At 43.2% G+C, this 23,394-nt stretch overlaps 1 protein-coding gene across 1 annotated transcript; it reads left to right on the top strand.

Moving 5' to 3' along the window:
* The first annotated feature begins 709 nt into the window (after nt 1-709).
* On the top strand, nt 710-21,617 carry LOC133351425 (lymphatic vessel endothelial hyaluronic acid receptor 1-like). The gene is made up of 8 exons (XM_061566622.1): nt 710-881; nt 2,674-2,830; nt 5,999-6,138; nt 9,530-9,685; nt 11,890-11,925; nt 14,222-14,254; nt 15,510-15,594; nt 17,576-21,617. Exons 1-8 carry the CDS (start codon nt 719-721, stop codon nt 17,586-17,588), a joined length of 783 nt encoding a protein of 260 aa, XP_061422606.1. The 5' UTR covers nt 710-718; the 3' UTR covers nt 17,589-21,617.
* Nucleotides 21,618-23,394: the final 1,777 nt, after the last annotated feature.

The following is a 23,394-nucleotide window of genomic DNA, read 5'->3' as shown; positions in this document are numbered from 1 at the left end:
GCCTTTATCCCTTTCTGGCAAGGATAGACACCGATCAGAAGCCATCAACATTTTATTCCTGATACGTTACCACGATGACCTTTCTGTCGTACGTGATTTACACAACTCTTCAAGAAAATTATTCTTAGCATTTGCCACTCCGGGTGGTACCAATAGTCAAATTTTTTGCCAATGCCTGGAGGACCACTTACTGCATCCGATATAGGATGCAGTAGGTGGTATCCTCTTTAATGGTGTATTTAAGTCATCAGCCCTTAGAGCCGAATTGTGCTGAATTGGGTTACAAAACGCTGTGAAGTTTATCTCATGTAGTCATCGGTGACTGGGTTGAGACCATGAACTCATAACACTTGAGCACCTGGTCACATTGGCGTTGGCTCAGTGTTCTAACACAGATGTCATGACCCAGTAAACGTGTTAACGTTGGTCCAACGTTTGCACCTCGTTGGAACCGCTTGACCCAACGTTGGCCTAAAGTTCCTTGTGTCCTGGGGAGGCCCATTAGCAACCAGCCACCTTGAACAGGTGATCTATGAGGTGGAAGGGGGGGGAATCCCATTCCAGTGACAGGTATTTTCATTTTAACGCAAGCGACAACCACATTTTCCTCTGGTGTGAGCTGTGATGGAAATTCCGGAGAGGCTTTGGAGAGCTCATTTCCCAACTGTGCTTGAGAAACGTTTTTTGAAGAGAGATTCACCGATAAGGAACACAGTGCATGAGCAATTCGCAACGCATCAAACGGGCCGTTTGCTTCCTCCGAACGGATCTGCCATCGAACGTAATGGCGCCTACGACGATGGCTCGTTTCTCTGTGTTCGGCTGTCTCGCCGTGGTCTTAGTTTCAGCCAAGATACTGACGTACGCAAGAGAACAAATAGGTAAGGCGCTTTGTTGTTGTTCCTACGTATGTTTATTCTTTAATTAGCATTGATGCAAACGAAAAGCCGCTTGATTCAAGAAATAAGAAAAAAATTACGCAGTTTTCTGAATCGGGAAGAAACTTTCGTCACGTTTAAGAATAATAATGATCAGCATATTTACAATTCAACTAATATTCGGATTGCGAAATAACGCCGCGGTGTAACGTGCAGTGCAGTGGTCACTCCACTGTGCGTTTGAACTCCTGGCGATATCTGAACCAGTACTGGGGTCCCCAGACTAACCAGCATGATGAATTATGGCAAAACAGTCCCCATGGCTGATGCAGCATGGGGATGCCTTAATCCAGCAGTGGATTGCCAAAGGGATGTTGAACGGTTTAAAATTGTCAAATTATTATTTTACGCGTTAATAATGTTGCAGCGTAGTCGTATCTTAAGAAGCTCAATCTAAGTGAGTCTCACTGCGTATACGGTATGTCGCAATGTGATATGCGCAGTGCACTGGCTGTGATACTAATATGTTAAAACGTGGGCAGTTTTACGTATATGTAATGATTTTACCCATTTCTAAAGAAGCCAACAAGTCGTCATGGGGGTCAAATTGAGGCAATTTTCCTACTGCTTGTACATTCATAAAGAGTCAACTTGGTTCAGTTAAGAGTGATGCACATTGTAAGCCTGGAAAGATCACATTAGGCAGCATATCATCGCAACCCACGGTAAGTTATTATTCTTAATTGTTTAAGTAATATTCGAAGGGTCGCAGCCACTGTGCTGCAATGGTCAGCCACGCTGGACTTACAACCCCAGAGGTCGCCGGTTCAATTCGATTTCCCGGCGCGGCAGTCGAAACAATGGGGAGAGTTTCTCAACCCCCAACTCCGCGGCGTCTGTCCACCCAGCAGCTCTATAGATGGGTTCGCCACCACGGTGAGTCGATCGGCAGGTCGCCTGTGGCGTTGTGGAGTGAGGGTGTTACCCCCTCTACCAAGGCGTCTGGCCAGCGTGCGAGAGTCGGCGAAATACGCCACCCCCGAGAAACCTCTTTAGAGATCTCTCTAGCAGAGGCCCTTCTTCCAGCAGTGGCGTTAGCAAGCAAATTGCAGGGCTGCTCCTTTACCTGAAAGTCAGAAATGTATGTACTGTATGTTGAATTTTTTTCCCACCGTACGGAACCAACCGTGCTAATCGGAAGTGCAGTGTAGAGTCTATGGGCAGGGTTCGTCTATGGGTAGTACGGAATGTATGTTGAACTTCTTTCGCACCGTACGTGGCCAACCGTGCTAATCGGAGGTGCGGGGGAAGTACAAATAAAAGGTGGCGTGCGATGTGTTTTCCCACCCACAACGAAGTTCGTTTCCACCGGCTTTCGATCAGCACTGTGCGTGGACCATTGTAAACGGCTGCACCATTACTATGCTAAGTTATTCCATTGCTAAATTTGTGGACATCTATAATGGTATTTTACTTTTACGATGGATTGAATTCTGTTGCTTAACGGTCAGTTCACATCTTACTATCATCTAAGCTGTATTTGTGAAAGTATCCGGCTTGCCTTTTCCTATAATTGGCAATGTCCCCCGTTTCGGTGTACTTTGAAGTGTAACTTGGTGGCATGTTACGTACGTAAAGACTTCAACTTCTTTCGCACCGTACGTAGCCAACTGTGCGAATCGGAGGTGTGATCGCTCTCCAGATGCCTTAAAATAACAAAAAATACTGTTTTGTTATGTAGTGTTGCTGTTGTTGCTGGCCCACATGTATCCTAACACTTCAGTTCTCTGCGCAGTGATCGATGGAAATTGCAGGTATGGGATTGTCCTCGTGAAAGGAAACTACAGCTTCACTCTGGAAAAGGCCAACGAAGTGTGCGGCCTCCTAAACTACACGCTGGCCACCAGCGAAGAGCTAGAGCAAGCGTACAACGTAGGCTACGAGACGTGCCGGTAAGAGATGCTGCCCCGGTGCCTTCACATCGACTGCGTTCGCTTTAATAGCCGGGCGGCGGTGGTGGCTGCTGCCTGCTGCGCGTGCCTGCTACCTCTCACCCAGCACTGTGGAGGCAACAGCGATCGGTGGGGTTTGTGGATCGCACAAATGTGGCGAAACTCCCTTCCCGTGGGTGTCGCCAGGGGCTTTGCCACGGCCTGGCTCGCCAGGGGTTGGCGGTGCAGCGAAATGTGGAATCTATCTCGTCCGCCCGCATGGGATAGAGTGTTGCCCCCTCGCACGTGTGTATTTTTCGGGGTGCTCCGATTTCCTCCCACATGTGAACACTCGTTAATTGGCTGTAAACACCTTGATAAGTAGGGGACCGCAGAGCTTTGGCAATTATTGGTGCCAGCTCACCGCCTGGCGGCTGCCTTCCCACTCGTCTGTGGTTCTTCGCGCCTCTGAGTGCCCCTCTCTCTTCAAGAGTGAGCACATACTGCGAAGTGCAATAAACGTTGAATTCGCTATTCGTTGTTTTCCTGACTGCCTCAGCAATTGTATTTACATTTAATTTGTGTGCAATGTTCTCCCTCACCTGTTACTTTTAATCTAGTGATTTTCCTTTATAAAAGTCACGTCATATTGTTTATAGTTTTGTAAATTTTATGGCAATGTACCTTAATTTTATTTGGACTTAATCGCATCGTACTGCATTAATTAATTGCCAAATTTAGTATACATTGGTTGAATTGATGTTGTTCAATTGGTTTTGATGCAACCCAGATCGCCCTTGCAAATGAGGCAATGCTGTTTCATGCGCCCCACTCGGTTTATTGTATCTCCTGGTTAAATGAAGAGTTCAACAACAGCAACAATAGCCCACCCCACATACAGCACAGCAGCAACAACAACAACAACAACAAAAGGAAAGGTTCAATTTCGATTTAAAGCTTTCGTGACTGCAGGGATTCATCTTCTTGGTTCTTTCGGTAAAGTCACGTAGAAGGAAAAAAAAATGAAACATAATAAAATACAATTCTCACGACGTTTCGGCCACAACGCTAGCAGCCGTCCTTCACCTGAGGTGCTCTGCTCTCTGGGTGAATATTTGCTTTTCTGCCTCCTGCTGTGGCTGGAGGGCAGCTGCCCACCAACTGCCCAGTCGCGTTATTCATAAGCCCTTTCACAGGATGATCTTGACATCACTGGTAGCAGTCATCGGCAAGTCCAATCAGCTCCAAGTGCTCCTGTACCACAGCAGCCCAACTCTTATTTATACCGTGCCATGCCCATTCACCCCCCTCAATCCAACCAAACAGAAGCTGCTTGGGCATGCGGTCGCTGTGGGATGCTGGCAACCTGACTCAGCTAATATACCCTTGCCTGCCCCAGCGGAGTGTACTCGTGAAACTGTGTCCAGATCTCTCAATGATCTGAGAGCTCCTCACACAATCTAGCTTGGTTATAACCAGTATGGATCTCGATTTAAAGCTTTCGTGACTGCAGGGATTCATCTTCTTGGTTCTTTCGGTAAAGTCACGTAGAAGGGAAGTAATAAAAGAATAAAAATAAAACATAATAAAATAAAATAATTCTCACGACGTTTCGGCTACAACGCAAGCAGCCGTCTTCAGGTGAAGAATGAGACACTACCAAACTAGGAGCTTATATATAAGCTGCGTTGGAGGTGGAAGAGCGCCTTAACAAAAAGAATGTGCATATGAAGAGGAATTTAGCATATTCATGGAAAATGCGTAGGCGTTGGGCGGGGGGGTTTCATAATGCATGGGCATAATATGACTTTGAAACCCCCCCCCGCCCAACGCCTACGCATTTACCATGAATATGCTAAATTCCTCTTCATATGCACATTCTTTTTGTTAAGGCGCTCTTCCACCTCCAACGCAGCTTATATATAAGCTCCTAGTTTGGTAGTGTCTCATTCTTCACCTGAAGACGGCTGCTTGCGTTGTAGCCGAAACGTCGTGAGAATTATTTTATTTTATTATGTTTTATTTTTATTATTTTATTACTTCCCTTCTACGTGACTTTACCGAAAGAACCAAGAAGACAGTATGGATCGTGGATGGGTCTTTTTTGTTGTTGTTGCTATGCCCACTCACCACAGATTCCCGTTGTAAAGTAGCCGAGCAACTGGGAACCGTCCATGTAATAAATAAAAAAATGCGCCACCGCTACACACACACGCACATATATACCTTTCTATCACCACAAGTGGATATTACAGATGTAATGTCTACTGCTTCAGTGACCTATCATATTATCCTGCCAGGTAGCACTGTGGTCAAAGTTATTGACTCACAATCAGAAGGTTGTGAATTCCATAGTCAGTCAGTTGTTGACTAAGGTCATCAGTATCATGATCCCTGTGACATGGAATGATACTTGTGCGAAGTCAATAGTAGTTGTCCAATGGTTGTCCCATGGATAAACTTGTCCCTGTCATGGGAATATGGATAATATGGGTGCCGTGGTGGCGAAATGTAAACTGCCCCACCTGGTATATAGAAGTTTGTCGGTTCGATCCAGACCCTGACGCCTATATATTTGGAGTTTGCATGTTCCATCCATGGTCGCATGGATTTTTCTCCGGGTCATCTGGTTTTTCTCTCGACATTTAGAATCCCCATGTGTTTACAGTATTTGGCTGCTACATATATATTTACACATGATAAGCCATTAAGTTGAGATATCATTTGTGGCCAGGTCGTTTCTGAAAAAGAACTACATAGCTCGGTGGGCCTTACCTGGTAAAATAAAAAAAAATGTGACTATTTTAATTCGGAGGTCTAGTTACAATCATGGTTACATAGGTCGTGATACAAATGGCGAGTATCGGTACGTGCTTTACATGGTCCAAGTATAGCGACCCAGTCGAGAAGGTTAAACAATAATAACACGACGAGATTCTTTTACAAACAAAAATAAAGGAAGGAAAAAAACAATACTTTACAAAACCAAACACAATTAGTGGCTGGGAACTTTAACTCTAAGCCAAACAAACTCGGGCTCATGATTATCTACCTATAGTTTATATGGCGAGTGTGAGAATTTCAATTAATCGCACAAATCAATGAAAGATTTACACACCCTGTGGACAACGAGCTAGGGGCACCTGCGACGAATGTGTTCTCATTCCATTTCATTTCGTCTTTGCTCAGGTACGGATGGACCGCTGACGGGAAGTACGTTATCCCAAGACACAAGCCGCAGGACACGTGCGCAAGGGGGCAAATCGGCTTGCTGATATATGAGAGCCAGCAGAACAAGTCTTTCGATGCCTACTGCTTCAACAGTAGCGGTAAAAACCATGCACTGCTCACGCGCATTGCACGTTCCGTTATAAAAGAAACCCAACCTTAACGCGCAATTATCTGTATTATTTGCCGACGAAGCAAATTTACATGTGATGACTGCAAGACACTGCCTGTTACAGTTCCACTTGGGACAAGTTTAGGATAAAAAAAATGTCAGATTTTCAGATATTCTAAGGACAATATTGAAATGGAGCGGAATGCCCTTCCTTGCCCTGTCCGACCTCTCATATCATACGTGCCGTCGCTTGTTCGTCTGGGTGACCCTCATAGCGGAGACTCATTATCCAGTGGGTTCTCACTTGGTGAACCATACGTAAAGTCAATCTCAACCAAACTATTTAAATATTCTTGGGTTTTTTCGGTAAAGTCACGTAGGTAAAAAATAAAAATTAATAAAAGTAAAATAAAAATAAAATAAAAATCACGACGTGATTTTTATTTTATTTTCATTTTACTTTCATTAATTTTTATTAAATTTTTTACCTACGTGACTTTACCGAAACAACCCAAGAATATGAATCATTGCAGTCACAAAAGCTTCAAATCTAGAACAAACTATTTAAACTAATTGTTTTTTTAACCAACTAAAGCCCACTGATCTATATAGCTCTTTTTAGAAGCAACCTGACTAACAAAAATGACGGCTCAACGAAGTGGCTCATCACGTGGAAATTTATAGCAGCCAAATACTCTAAATGCACGTTGATTCTAAATGTGGAGGGAGAAACCAGGGGACCCGGAAACAAATCCACGTGACCACTGGCAGATCATGCAAACTCCAAACATACAGTGTCAGGGTCGGGATAAAACCCACGACCTCCTGCATTTCAGGCGAGGTAGTTGACATATAGCCACCATGGTGCCCACTCAATCAATGGATGCCTTCAGTATCGTCCAGACAGCCTTTCCGTGGGGTTGGAGGAGGGTGGGGAGAGCTAAAGTTCATTGGAAGCCACTCCACTCTTGTAGAGGCGGAAGGTTTTTTGTTGTTTGTTGGTTTGTCTTGTTAACCAGTTAATAACTTGATGAACCAGGAAAGTCTAATGTCCAAGAGTGGCCTGGGGTCATGGAAATTATAAGAAAGGAATTCACCAAAACGTATCAAGGAAATCACGGGCGGTCTCTGCTTTTATGACGCAATGCTTTTCGGAAAGGCCGGTCATCATAACTCTGACCCCTATTTTTCCTTACGCAGTATAAACAGTGGAAACGTGTTTTTCCGCTGATCAGCCATGCTGAACAGGGTTTAAGAGGTCAAAATCCACAACACACACTTGAGAATAATAAAAAGTTCCACGCCAAGTCACAAGGGAAACCAGACCGACTCTGTTCAAATGCGGTTAGGAGTCGTGTCAGAAGGTACGTCGTAAATCGATTCATGGTGCCATTATACAGACGTCGTAAATGTGGATCATTGTAAATTGGACCGTCGTAAATTTCCGACTGCCTGCATGACAACATTTCTCATGTTTCTTGTAAAAGAACGGATCACCCAGAATTAGCAAAAATTATCACGCTAATTTGGACATATTGATTGAAGGAATCATAGACAAATGGTCAAGAATAATCATGGAGTGGCACCTAGGTATGGAACGTCTGGGAAGATAGAGCGATGAATTGATTTCTTGACCAGGTGCTGGATGGATTGTTGCATTGTCAGACCGTATGAGGTGGCAGTCACTTGGGAAGGCCATCATACAGCAGTGGATTGATAATTCCTGACAATGATGATGACGATTAGGTGAACAGGCTAGGCCAAGTTTCGGCAACCTGTGGCTCCGAAGACGTATGTGGCTTTGTGACGTTATTTAAGACCACCATCTCATATTCACATTTCATTGCAGCTCTTAAAATATAGATTTTTTTTTACCAAATTCGAGAAACATGGCTCTTTATAAATATTGACTTAAAGCTTTCGTGACTGCAGGGATTCATATTGTTTGGGTCCTTCGTTAAAGTCACGTAGATAGGTTCAAAGAAAATAACAAAAAACTATGACCTTTCGATCGCAACACAAGCGGTCGTTATCAGCTGGAGAAGAAAGAGGGGTTCGCCTCTAAAGGCAAACTGTTTATAAAGGTGTTTATAATGGGTGTAGCCCAAGTGTCAGAACGGAGTGGGCGGGGCACAGGGCCCTGGGGCAGCATGGGCGGAGGAGCTTATGTTAATGTCAGGGATTAAAAAAACGGTGGGCTTGTTACATGTAGGTTGGAGAAGGTTATGTTAATGTGATGGGGGGGGGGGTGAAAAAACTGGTGAGCAACGGACAGTGCTGAAATGGCAACATTACAGCCAGTTATGACTTAAACTGGTTTATAACATCCTTCCAGCGATTGCTCAGTGTGTACCCATCTTCTCGGTTTGAATTGTGTCGATGTCTGTATATCTGGATGGCTTCATGAACGAATCTTTGTTGATAGCCAGTGGGTTTTGCAAAGTACCTTCGTCTTAGAGAAAACAATTTTCGTGTGAGCCCACCGCATTACAACAATGATCAACCACGGCCGAGGTATTCATCCTACCGTGTTATTGCATGTCAGGCATCACATCCTTCACAGATGGGATCAGATCACGAATTGTATGTACTTTGTTAAATCGAACCTGGATCTTGTGTTTACTCATGATTTTGGAAATATTTTTGGTGACCCCTGCTATGTATGGCAAGGTGATGGTTTTGATTGGGTCCGCAGATGGTTCTTTCCTAACGGTTGGGGTGAGAGCTTTACGCATTGTGTAGTCTGAATATCCATTCGTCTTGAGAGCTTGGTGTACATCTTCTTTCTTCCGCTTGATGACAATTGCGTTGCGATTGAAACGTCGTGACCTATTCTTTTTTCTACCTACCTGACTTTACCGAAAGAACCAAAGAGCATGGAATCCTGCAGTTACGAAAGCTTCAAATCAATCTTGTCAACGTCTAACTTTTTAATCTGTGGATTCTGGTTTCTTCTTGGAAAGGAGGTTGAACTTGGAAATCAGGTTATCTTTGCATTTATCTGACATTGAGACAGCTGAAGAGTATGGCTCTTCTTGTTGTTGTGGTTGCCAACGCCTGGGCCAGGCTATCATCTCCCCTGCTCCCATTGGCAGTGGTGAGTACAAGAGACAGGGGAACAAACCTATTCGTTGAGCACTTATGGTTAGTCATTTGCCAAAATGTGACAAGATAACAATTGGCGACTAACTAATACATTAATTAACAGGCCGTGTCGGGAAATGTCTAAATTGGTACAGCATAATGCCAGATTGTACTTATTTTATTTGTACGTGCGAATATATGGCAAATGGTTGTGGAAAAAAGTGAAATCAATTTGTATGTTTAATGCGTGTTCACGTTTTGTACTTGTTTTAACTTCCCCCCCCCCCCCCCCACAGAAATGGGTGTAAAATACTGCAACAAGTCTGACATCACCGTGACCATCATTTGGAAGAATGTCGTCCCTGACTCAAACTCATCGACAACCACAACTGCCGCCGCAATGGGAGTGGGCAACAGCACGTTGAATATGATAGACGCCAACGCCACAGCGGGTATACGAAACGTGCATTTTTATATCAATCAATTGCACATCTGGTAAAAGGCACAGCCCTGCAATGTCTCACTCATGCCATTGTTGGCAGAAGGGGCCTCAACGAGAGGGAGCTCTAGAGGGTATGTTTGGCCTACTCTTCCACGTAGACGGAACGTCTTCGAAGAGGTGGGAGTACTCACACTCTACGCCCACCACAGACGACCTCCTCGATCGACCAACAGTGGTGTAACCCATTGGGTGGACGAGTGCTGGGGGATTTAAGAAATGTGCCCCATTGTTACAGCTGCCTCCCCTGGATCACAAGTTCAGTGCTCGAACCCGTCCCCCTGCCTTAGCATCCTTGTCTGTGCGGCGTATGGATACAATGCTATTGGTTTGTATAGTCTTCTTGGTTCTTTCGGTAAAGTCACGTAGAATGGAAATAATAAAATAATAAAATAAAACATTATAAAATAATTCTCACGACGTTTCGGCCACAACGCAAGCAGCCGTCCTCAGGTGAAGACCAGGTCTGTCGGGGAGACAGCGTCTGATTGAAACGTCGTGAGAATGATCTTATTATGTTTTATTTTATTATTTTATTATTTCCATTCTACGTGACTTTACCGAAAGAACCAAGAAGATGAATCCCTGCAGTCACGAAAGCTTTAAATCGAAAATTGTTTGTATAGTGTTTGGTTTTAATGAAACACAATCCCATGTTTTGGCATTTTCTAAGAAACTCAACCAGTTTGTTACAATTACTTTTAATGATATTGTGTTCTTATACACTTATACATAGGGCCAAAGCATTGACACAGTGATAATTGGTTCTTTACCCTTCTATCTGGCAACAAAACTGACACCTTTTTACAAGGAGTCATGTTTGCATAGACCGCAATACCTGCAGTCATAATACAAACAAAAGAACATAACTCTGATAATGTGCGGGCTGGGTTCCAAAAAGGACAGTGCACATTATCAGAGTTATGTTCTTTTGTTTGTATTATGACTGCAGGTATTGCGGTCTATGCAAACATGACTCCTTGTAAAAAGGTGTCAGTTTTGTTGCCAGATAGAAGGGTAAAGAACCAATTATCATGTTTTTACTGGCAAATGAGGTCCCCATAGCATTGACACAGTGGTTATCACACTGCGCTCTGAACCCAGTGACCCGTGTTTCGTTCCTCACGGCTAACATCAGTCGCAAGTGATATTCGAATGGGACTGGTCCAGTCCCCATCCCTTTGCCGACTCACCCCGAACCAGAGTGGTAAATATGGCCAAACAGGTGGTACTTAAGGGGTGGGTAAAAACAAATGAATAAATACAATTCCAGAAATATGCATTTTCGTTTTAAATGAAAAGCAACTAATCTTCGTCGTTGTGAGCTGTGATGAAAATCTTGGGGGGGGGGGGGGGGGGTTGCGGGCTGCTTTCCCAACTTTGCTTGAGAAATGTGGTCTGGAGGGAGATTGCAAGATAAGGACAGAGTTCGTGAGCAAACTCACCACGCGTCGACGACGGGCTGGGTTCGAAAGAGACTGTCGAAAAGGCATCTACGGAAAATTTAAAAAACACAAAGAGACTCAGGATCGGCGGGACCTGGAGCGGTCCGTTAAATGAAAGCTTGCATTGTCACGCGAGACGATGAGTCCGTGTGTACAACAGTTCGGCTCGTTAGGCTCAGTAGATTCGAAGATATTACAGACAACAGAGCAAGTTAAATAAAAGTGTGTAAAAACGGTGCGTTATTCTGTGCTCGGCTGTATTTTCGTGCTCTTATTTTCAGGCGAGAAACTGATGCAAGTTAAAGAAGCAAGTTAGAAGTAGTTTTTTTAAATATGAATTTTATTGTTTTCATGAAATTTGCAAAAAACTATTTCATGAAAAAAAAATCACTAAAATGTATTACATATCCTGAATCGTATAATCACTTAAAAGGATGTCAGCCCCCTTATAGGAGGCTTGCTCATATAAGGATTCAACTCCTGACCACTGCTAACATCCGTGGTGACATCTGAAACCGTACTGGGCCCACACACGAACCAGTATGATGAAGTATGGTCAAACAAACCTAATCACATATGCAGCATGGGGAGGTCTCCATCCAGCAGTGGATTGACCAAAGGTCGTGATTATTATTATGCATGTGTAATTTTAAATATGTCATTAACATAATATTTTTTGCTTAACCCATTGCTTTCTCTTTTTTTCTTATAGATTATGTCTTAGACAAGCACATGAAGGCTATCAAAGGTAATTTGCATTAAGCCTCACGCACGGACTCTAACAGGTTCAAAGCCCCACTAGGAAGGCCTGAAGGTGGAAACATCACGTGGTAGGGCTGTTAAGGTGGAAACATCACGTGGTAGGGCTGTTAAGGTGGAAACATCACGTGGTAGGGCTGTGAAGGTGGAAACATCACGTGGTAGGGCTGTTAGGGTTCAAACATCAAGTGGTAGGGCTGTTAAGGTGGAAACATCACGTGGTAGGGCTGTTAAGGTGGAAACATCACGTGGTAGGGCTGTTAAGGTGGAAACATCACGTGGTAGGGCTGTTAAGGTGGAAACATCACGTGGTAGGGCTGTTAAGGTGGAAACATCACGTGGTAGGGCTGTGAAGGTGGAAACATCACGTGGTAGGGCTGTTAAGGTGGAAACATCACGTGGTAGGGCTGTGAAGGTGGAAACATCACGTGGTAGGGCTGTGAAGGTGGAAACATCACGTGGTAGGGCTGTGAAGGTGGAAACATCACGTGGTAGGGCTGTTAAGGTGGAAACATCACGTGGTAGGACTGTGAAGGTGGAAACATCACGTGGTAGGGCTGTTAAGGTGGAAACATCACGTGGTAGGGCTGTGAAGGTGGAAACATCACGTGGTAGGGCTGTGAAGGTGGAAACATCACGTGGTAGGGCTGTGAAGGTGGAAACATCACGTGGTAGGGCTGTTAAGGTGGAAACATCACGTGGTAGGGCTGTGAAGGTGGAAACATCACGTGGTAGGGCTGTGAAGGTTAAAACATCACGTGGTATGGCTGTGAAGGTGGAAACATCACGTGGTAGGGCTGCTGCAATCCAGAGGTCGCTGGTTAAATCTCCCGGCATGGCAAGTTTCTTAAATTACTGCCCCCGTCTATGTAACACGATATTTATATATAAAGGTTTATTCTACCAGGAAAGGACTACTGGGCTAATAGCTCTTTTTCAGAACTGACCAGGCCGCAAACGATAGCCCAACGAAGTGGCTTATCGTGTGTAAATTTATAGCACCAAAAAGAACTAAGCGCATTATTCTAAATGTGGAGGGAAAACTCAGAGGACCGGGAGAACAATCTACGCGACCATGGGGAGAACATACAAACTCCAATTATACAGACGTCAGGTTTCAGATCAAACCCACGACCTCCTGCATACTAGGCGAGGGAGATAACATCGAGACACCGCGGCGCCGAGCGGTGCACGTGGGTGCACGTGGGAGCACCATAGCGGGTCGACGGGCAGGTCGCTTGTCATTGCTCCCACCTCTTTCAGAGCATATGGCCAGCATTGAAGAGTAGGCAGAAATACCCTCCAATTGGTTGTAGAGCTCTCTCTAGGTGAGTGTCACAGGCTGCAGCGGTGGGAGTACCTTCATTGGCAGGGCTGCGTCTTTACATTGTGGTCTTTGTTTTTTTTCTTGCTGCTGTGCTCACGCACCCATGGATATCCCCTGTAAAATAGCCGGGCAAATTGGCTAAATGGGACCTCCCGTGTAACAAATCAAATAAAGGCAATTGTGTGGTATGCAAGCGGGTTGTTGTGTGGTACAGTGCCACGGACAGCCACCTACGGATGAAAGTTTGGGGTTTATCATTCTGGACAAGTCACTGTGGAAATGCTCATACACTTTGGAGCCACCATTGGAACCTCATTTGCCAGTAAAAAATATGATTATTATTTTTTTACCCTTCTATCTGTTGCCAGATCTGTTGCCAGATAGAAGGGCAAAAAAACAATTATCATATTTTTTACTGGCAAATGAGGTTCCAATGGTGTAAATGCTTACCCCGAGCTCTCATACTCTGATGGTGCATTGTCTTTGAGTTGTGCGCCTTTTGGCGTCATCTGGTCCAACCCATGTGAGACTAGGCTCTAAGGAAAGATGTCTCGGGTGTGGACCAATCAACTTCAAGGACAGTGCATATATTATCAGAGTTATGTTTTTTGTTTGCATTATGGCTGCAGGTATTGTGCTCTATGCAATCATGACTCCTTGTAAAAAAGGTGTCAGTTTTGTTGCCAGAGAGAAGGGTAAAAATACTTTGGAGCCGTTTGTCAGCGGTGGAAATTCCACAGTTCAATGGCAGGATCCATTCTTCATAGGATGATCACTGTGATGGGGTTTTGTCAACCCCCACCTGAGATTTGAACTCTCCACCTTATGACTGTGAATCGAGTGTTCTGACGAGAGTGTCACAGCGGCACATTGGATTTCACAGAATGTAATTTTCCTTGCATTGTTTTGATCTTCCTTTTCTGTACTTTCCTGCACTCCTTTTCTGCTTCATTTGCAGCATTTCTGCATGCCGCAGACAAGAAGGTGAAAGGTAAGCAAGACTCATATAAGGTGGCTCACATCACGTAGTGTAATTAACAAAGCTAGAACCTCTCTCTGGTCAGTCTACGTCATATTAAAAGGAGAGATGTATGTTATCTCCAAGATAATGTATCAATGGTCACACAAGGTTAGGCAGCTTGGCTGTGAATGAACTGATGATCTAGAGCAGTGCTTCTTAACCTTTACTGCAGACTGCACCCCTTTTGATTCTCAATCGTAAACAATTGTAAAATGTTAATAAATACATAGGTTTGATGAAACAAAGTAGTTGTAGGCAACATAAAACACACACAGTATTCTCGTGGTGTCGACCTTTCTTAAACAAAATAACCCCTTGATGTGTCTGCATGCCTGTGTGCATGCACACGCATTCGTTTTTCTTGGTGAAATGTTAACTCCCTCGCCTGGTATGCAGGAGGTCGTGGGTTCGATCCCGACTGATGCCTATATATTTGGAGTGTGCATGTCTCTTTCCTCGTGATCGTGTGATTTTTTCTCCGGGTCCTCCAGTTTTTCCCTCCACATTTAGAAGCATGCGTTTAGAGTATTTGGCTGCTATAAATGTCCATGTGATAAGTCACTTCGTTGAGCTATCATCAGGAGAACGCATCACATTAAAAAACACATTTATAACTTAAAGCCTGCAACGCAGAGCGATCAATTGCACGTACACTTGAAAGGATATCTGAGGTCCTACAGTGATTTAAAGTAGGATAAGGCTGGTAAGGTTTTGATCCCAAACTTCTTCAATTGGCTCTTCCAGATGTTAAGGGCCGCCACGCGGCAAGGAATTTAAAACGGGGTTGGTTCTCCGAGAGTAGCGGTTCTTGGAGCAGGAACAGCGAGGAGCTGTTAAGGATACGGCAAATCGCTTGAGGGATCAAATGATCTCGAAGTAACTTAGCAGATTTATTTTGTAACACTTTGAGGATGAAGAATATAGCCCCAATGGAATTCCATGCGTAGATCAAGTCGGCGCTGTTTTGAGTGTAAAAAGTTCAGTGAACAGCAGTTGCAGAATGTCTCGGTGATCTGTTTTCGGACACGAAGTATAGAGATGCAAACACAAATCTGAAACACAGCTACTAAGTTACGGGGAACGAATATCAGCAGACCGCAATCATCAATTCGTGAAATTTCACGAGGAATCATATTGTGGCAACACTAGTCACGTAACTGGCTTTAAAACAATAATGACATGAAGTGATGAAAATATGAATGTTATTGTTGTTTTTTTGTTGCAGGAACGAGCATTTACTTTTGGATTGCGCTGCTCATTGCATTGATGTGTGGGCTTGCGGCTGCTATTTACATAACAGTCATCACATGGTAAGTTAATTTTGCGTGCAGAACGCTCACGATTTCTAGCTAAGATACACTTGAAGCTGGATATTGGAACACGCCTTATAAGCACAATTCTAATATAAGCGACAAATCTTGACACTACACTGGTGGTGGTGGGGGAGGGAGGGAAAGGGCAGCATCAGATACATGCACACTACTTCAGATATAAACAGTTGATCTTACTGCCAAGGTCTGTGATCATATTCGGCTTTTACTGTAAATAAAAAACCTGCTTTTCCATGTGCGTCTCTCCCAACGGTTCGTTTAAAATACGGCGTGGGTGCACCGTGAAATGATTAAATAAACACGCCGAGTCGCGCGTGTGAGACAATGGTTCTCGACCAGGTTGGTGTGGCTGGCCCCCCAAACAAGACCACGAATTTCCCTGCTCTCCCATCCCACCACCAGCCCTAGAACATAACCATGCTCAGTAAAGCCACAGTGAGGAGAAATCACTCGCCCATGCCTCGACTCAATGTGGTACAATTACCAAAGCATTTGCTTCAGTTGGGTATTCGTGTGCGTCGTGTTAGCAAGGGACAAGCAACTTTTTTTAAGCACCATGGCACCCCACGGGATGCAGAGAAGATGTAATGTATGGAAGAAGAAAAACGAATGGGAAAGGGAAGAGAGGAGAGGAGAAATAATTGGAAATAAGATTAAAAGGAATGGGAAAAGGGATGAAAAGAGAGGAGAAAAAATGGGAAATAAGATGAAACGGATGGAAAAAGGAATGAAAAGACAGGACCAATGGGTAAGGAGAGATGAGGAAATGGAGGCTGAATCTACAGAAGGGCATCCACGCCGCTCAGGGCAGCGTCTGTTTTCACACGGGGCCAGCAGAGGGGACAGATTCAGAGTGGGGGTGGACACACAGAAGTCACCCGGTTAAACTGGAGGCTCGAGCTGATCTAGATATGGAGATTTGTTTCACGTTACGTATTTGGCGTGCGTTGCACGAGTCAGGCATTTGCTTCGCGTCATGGTTATCGTACGTTCTGTAGCCGACACGTGATGCTGGTGTTTCCCCGTGCGCATTTGAATGTCTCCTGCACGGTATCCATGCCACAGCCTGCGAATGCCCTATCGGTTTAGAAGATGTCGTGTAAGAATCGATGTTTTTTTCTATTCGTATAGATGTTCTGTGTAATGGGTTCAAATGAACACTGCAGCCATTGGTGGCCACTGCACACGCCACAATGTTACTACAAGAACCGATTATCAATTAAATTGCCACGCTGAAATGACACGATTTACTAAATTCACCCCGAGTCAGATGATTACATTAACATTGCTGCCTCAACTTTTAATGAAAACATCACCGTCAACATTAAATATTGCTTAAAATCAATGTTGATTGGTCATTTAACATTTAATGTACAGTTTTCACTAAAAATACTACTGAGATCAATACATTCTTCAGCTCTTCTCTTAAAGCCTCACCTCTTCTCTATTGTCCCTTCGCCCCTCCACTACTTCCCGTCCCTCCCTTCCGTGATCTCTAAGCACCCCTCTATCGCGGTCACTCATTCCTCAATCCTTGCCCATGCCATCTAAATAATGATATTGCGTCACCTCTTTTGTAAGCTATGTCAAGCGGCTTAAATGGAGCCGCTCTGTAAATATTAATTAGATTACATGTTTTTCTTAGCAATGTAAATAAAGAGAAACCAGACAAAAATTGCAGCATGCATACATGTGTGTGTTAGAAATTTTGAGAGCAGTGGTGAAAAGTCACTACACTGTGAACCTGATAACCTTGAGTTTGATGCTCTGCTATGGCGAACAATGGCCTTTCCTTAAATAAAAACTCTGTGCATTTTCTAATAATCCGCACTGGACAGACAATTGTGGCTTGGGTATGGTCGGGGCCAACCATCTCTTCAGGTGCCATTCTCACAGCACTTGTCCATATTGACTAGAATGCTAAATGGAGGATATTTGTGTTTGTGTGTTTAATGTGCAGTTCAAGATCATGAAAACGAGTGGCCTGACATTGAGTGGACGAAGAAACAACTTCGCGTTCTCGCTACCCTGCCATCACCTTCACTGCACTGTCACTTGCACGACTAACATGTTGACCGAGAGTGTAGTGACCGAAATGCCATGGACAGACCCTCGAGCACAAGGTGATCTAGTTTGTGTAACTCGACTCTGACCATGACAGGTCAAAAACTAAGCACACAATTGGAATAATTTATCCAGGAATCCTCAATGAGTCTCAAAACTATTTTTTTCAAGAGGGCCTTGAATTTGGACTATTATTTGTATAACTAGTGTTTCGCATGTTCTATGTATGTACATTAAACTTTTTTTGCACCGTACATAGCCAACCATGCTCATTGGAGGTGCGGGAGAAGGACAACAAGAGCATTGTGAGTGGTACATGTCGGCTTAGTGATAGGGGTAGTGATAGGGGTAGTGATACGGGTAGTGATACGGGCACCACGGTGGCGAGATGTTAACTATCTCGCCTGGTATGCAGGAGGTCGTGGGTTCGACCCTGACCCTGAAGCCTGCTGTATATTTGGAGTTTGCGTGTTCTCCATGTAGTCATGTGGATTCTTCCCCAAGTCCTCTGTTTTTTTCCCCACCACATTTAGAATCACCATGCGTTTAGAGTATTTGGCTGTGATGAATGTCCGCATGATAAGCCACTTCGTTTGTGGCCAGGTCGTTTCTCTATAGATCAGTGGGCCTTACCTGCAAGATAAAAACAATAGTTTTGTTTTTAGTTTAGGGTAAAGTACCTGGAGAAACTTTTACTTGCCAGAATAAAACAATTCAAAAGGTGCGCACAGATGGGTTTACAAACCTACTTTCTGTACTCCTTCTTTGCACCCAAGCAGCTTTTGGAGTTCCACAAATCCTCATTCTCCACCGTCTCCGGCCTCCAAATTGCTGGAGTGCAGGCGTGCAACACGAAGCTTAGCTCACGAAGCTAAAGTGGCAATAACAAAAACGACTTCATCCAAAATCGAGAGATATGCAGAGTTTGTACTTCTAACTCGTGAAAGCCTCACTGAGCCGCAACACAATTTTCCAGGAGGGTCTTACACGAGTTAAAACAATTAAGCTAAATTAATTCGTGAGTAATTTTGTAAGTGGGAAAAAAAAATTGAAAATCTGGAGAAAATGCTTCGTAAAAAGGTACACGTAAAATGATAATAGGTGTAATATATGTCAATATAATAGGTGTTAAGATTTTCAAACACCAAATAGAAACCTTTTGCAGCGAATCAGGTAACTGCATTAACCACACGTACTTGTGGTGAACATGCAAACAAACATGCTCTGATACAGGAAAGCCACCCACACGGATGCTTATCTAAAACCGGATTCCCACCACCATCCATCCCAGAAGAATTCCCTCATCAAGACTCTATATCATAGAGCCCAATGCATCTCCGACCATGAACACATTTCCAGTGAACTCAAACACGTACGCCAAGCTCTTAAGGCTAATGGTTACTCCGACTACACAATCCGCAAAGCCATCACTCCAACCATCAAGAAGGATCCTGTTGAGGAGCCTTTCAAGACCATCACCTTACCCTACATTGCTGGGGTCACAAAAAAGATCTCCAAAATCCTGATTAAACACAAGATCCAGGTCCGATTCAACACAGTACATAAAATCCGTGATCTGGTCCCGTCTGTAAAAGATGTGGTTCCAGACATACAGTACCCTGGCGTCTACAAACTAAGTTGCCTCTGTGGTAGCAGTTACATTGGAGAAACCAAACGACATGTCTCGGACCGCATCCGTGAACATAAGGCAGACCTGAAACACGGTAGGACAAACACCTCAGCCGTGGCAGATCACTGTTACAATTCAGTGGGCTCACATGACATTGACTTCTCCAAGACAAGAGGTTCTCTGCAAGCCATCTGGCTATCATGAGAGATTCATTCATGAGGCGATCCACATATACAAACACAGAGACAATTTCAACCGAGAAGATGGATTCTGGCTTAGCAATCATTGGAAGGACGTAATAAACCATTTCGGATCTTAACTGATTGTGTTCACGTTAACGGTGACTTTCAGACCGCGTTCCACTCACTGGCATGGTGCAGTGTGCAGAGTAATGTATGGTGTCGTAATTGTACAGTAAACATATAGCAGTATGATACACATTAGGGTGGGTAGAATAATACATAGTGTTATATTAAAATGGATAAGGCAGCAACTGCAGCAGCAGCAGCAAGTGCAGCAGCAGCAAGTGCAGCAGCAGCAGCAACTGCAGCAGCAGCAGCAACTGCAGCAGCAGCAGAAACTGCAGCAGCAGCAACTGCTGCAGCAGCAGTAACTGCAGCTCCCTTTGATGCTGTTAATCCTGCATAATGCACATGCATATGCAGTACTAATTACATTCCTGCATTTCCCATAAATATGCTAAATTCCTGTTGATATGCAAATTCCTTTGTCAATGCGCCCAGCTTATATATATGCTCTAAGCCCGTGTGCTGTTTCATTCAGACTCTGTCGCCTCGACGGACCTGGTTTTCACCTGAGGACGGCTGCTTGCGTTGTGGCCGAAACGTCGTGAGAATTGTTTTATTATGTTTTATTTTTATTATTTTATTACTTCCCTTTTACGTGACTTTACCGAAAGAACCAAGAAGATAAACATGCTCTGATCAAATATGCGTTGCCTTTGAAACGTATTGGCCTACACCATTGACAGCCTTCTTTATGGCCTAGTCTCACGAGTGTCAGACCGGTGTTAGACAATGCATGTATCAGAGCATTCAGAGTTCGGGTTGAGCAGCAACATCATGTGACCTTTTTATCCAGTATCAACGTATGAAAAATAAGAATCGGTTGTACCCTCTATGGCAATTCAACAGGAGCTGTTAAGATGTTCAAACACCAACTAGAAACCTATTCTTATATTTCATACTTTGATCCTGGAAAAGAAAGGTCCCATGATACATAAAGTGATCTGTACGGATAGGTCATTGACCTACTTGCTGTACTACTGATTCAGCGGGTCGAAGACGATGGTGTCTCTGCGTGATCCACCCCCCCGCCCCATCTCGAAAAGTGCAGCATTAAAAAGTGTGTTCCAGCAAACGGGCGGCAAAACATTACACAGGATCATTGTGTGTACAATCATCTTAAGTGTATCAGCTGTCGAAAAATCACATTCGCAAAGCAGAGACCTTAATAGAATACAATTAAAACGCCATACGAAATCAGTTACATTGATTGAACATTTTTGTATTTTAAATGCACTCATGTAATCTTCCATTCAGCCTCATTTTAGCTTGGTACATCGTACGGGTCGGCTACATATTGGCACCGTACAAATCACATGTTTTATGACAAATCAGTGATCGTAACAACATCTTGGAATAAGGGATCATTGAAATTATTTTAATGTGTTTTAAATGTGGTTTTGTTCGGATATGAATTATCTCGTATAACAATTTAAAATTAATTTAGAGATTATCTGTGTTTTATCTATTTTTTTAACGAAACATATACAGTTCTAACAATTCCTGTACAATTATGCCAATTTAATAGGTAAAAACATATATGAAGCCTTGTGTTAAACAAGCCTGTTGTTATAGAATCAGTTGAAATCAGACTCTAGGCTAGTATTTTTTATATTATTCATATGCGGTGTTTGCTATATTTTCGTAGTTTTTTTTTTCAAATTGAAAAACATGTTTAGTTGTGCTTTGTATAATGTTTTATTACCTTTGTACATTAACATTCTCAAATAATATAAAAATATTGAGATGTAGTTCATCTTCATTTAAAGTGCTTAAGTTTAAAACAAACACTGTTTATCTGGCAAAAAATACAATCTTCTGTCATCTGTTTAAACGCTGCCCTTCAACAGAGCATTTACATTTAAGCAGTGCTGGTTTTATAAGCATATATTCCGTAAAGTAGTGAATCACAGATTTATGATGTACTCATTCGTAATTCAAAATAAAGTCAAATGTTCATATTCGTTCTACATCACGATGTGCAAATAAAACTGGACTCATTTCGGCCACCGTCCTTGCCTAGTTCTATGCTGCCCGGTTTGAGTGACGTTTTTTGGCTCGATGTCTCGCCAACAAGGGTGGGTAGGAGATGTTTGGGCCATCTACTAGATGGTCAAACTATACTTTTTTAAGAGACACTTCACTGGCTATTAGAATTACTTATCTATAATACTGAAGGAAAATTTAGATACAAATTTAAATATCTAACGACGTCCTTTTAGTGGATTTTAACAAAAGTACGTGGAAAAAAGGAGCACTTTAATATCAGTGCTAGCTTTTAGGAATATCAATGTGGGTTCATTTTGTCGCAACATTATCTTTTGAATACAACTTGGCATAATCACTGGACTGTGTTTTATTTTAATTTTAGTTTATAGCATAGGCTATCTTAAACGTGAAAATTTCAAGGGAAATTGAACAAAAACTGAAAAGCGTGAAAAACAGGTTACTCAGCGATACATTTAAGATAAATTATAACCCATGGATCAGAAAACAAATGCAGGTTAGGGACATCTTATTGACAGTTAAGATACCCGACTGAAGGATTTCTGAAAACCTATTTAAGGACAATGTGTCCTACAATATGCTGACTACACAGTCCAGGATTTTAGAAAGAATTGGAAGATTTGAGATTGGTCAGAAGTTGCTCAATTTGCTGGGGGTTTAGCTTTTGTTCAAGTGAAATAAGTATAACCCGTAAAAACAAAGTTTTTCACTATAAATCCTTTATATGCGTGGCGGCTAGAGTCCTCTCGTCCTCTGGCTTGAGATGGCTGCCACCTATGGGTCAGATGATTGTCTGCCAGTATTAAGCAATTGGCAATTAAATATTTAATTTGTTTTCCCTAAACAGTGTAAAATTTTGGAAAAAAATTTTCACGAACATTAATTGTCTCGCACAACGAGTCTGTGTGCAAAATGTCAGCTCGATTGGATCACGGGAAGTGGGTTAAAAAACGACCGAAAGATTTGCACGGTCGTAAGCAAGCAAGCAAGCACGCAAGCACGCAAGCAAGCAAGCAAGCGAACTTAATATAAAGGATTTAAAAATGGAGGCGGTTTTGAAAGCAGGTGGAACATTACCAGTGCGAAGTGACTGGTCACAAACCTGATGGACTTAATAACGTAAAGCTGGCGTGCACACGTGTGCAGGCGTCGTGTACTATTGTGGCATTGCAGCATTGTGAGGGAGCGAAGGGTGCGTGGCATTGACAAAGGCAGTTGTCCAACAGTGGATATATAAGCCCATGGGCCGATGAACGATGCATGATAAATATTACAGCCCATTCTTTTAGTTTGTATTTTGTAACCACGTTTAAGCTATTGCCTTTTGCTGAAGTCATGCAAAGAGGTGAACAAACGAATGTTTGTACGCTATTAGCAGAGCACCAACATTGTGCCGGTTAATGGCCTGGAAAGATGAAACCATTAAAAGTGACTCTGTAGTCACTTTAAAGGGCCACGTTACCAACACGAGATGGCATTCCTTTCGTGCTTCGAAAAGAGTTATTGGTTGCACATTGATTAACCAAACATCTGGACAGTATTTATACATCTGTATCACTCAGAGCTGAACATGCACTGAATTAAGTAAAAAAAAGCCGGACAAAAACAAATATTCGTGTGTGATGGTTTTTATTGCAGTCAACAGTGACTGGGCCATCAATTCACATGTTTCGACACAAAGTCTGGCTTTGACAGAAAGTTTGACACAAAGTCAAAGTTTGTGACAGTGTATTGTGACATTCTAGATTCGAAGCTTTCGTGACGGAAGCTTGT

This window comes from Lethenteron reissneri, chromosome 37 (genome assembly GCF_015708825.2).
Source record: "Lethenteron reissneri isolate LAM-NWPU_2019-01 chromosome 37, ASM1570882v1, whole genome shotgun sequence".
NCBI lineage: Eukaryota > Metazoa > Chordata > Hyperoartia > Petromyzontiformes > Petromyzontidae > Lethenteron > Lethenteron reissneri.
Note: the sequence above shows the minus strand (reverse complement) of the source record. Positions and strands in the feature narration are given on the sequence as shown.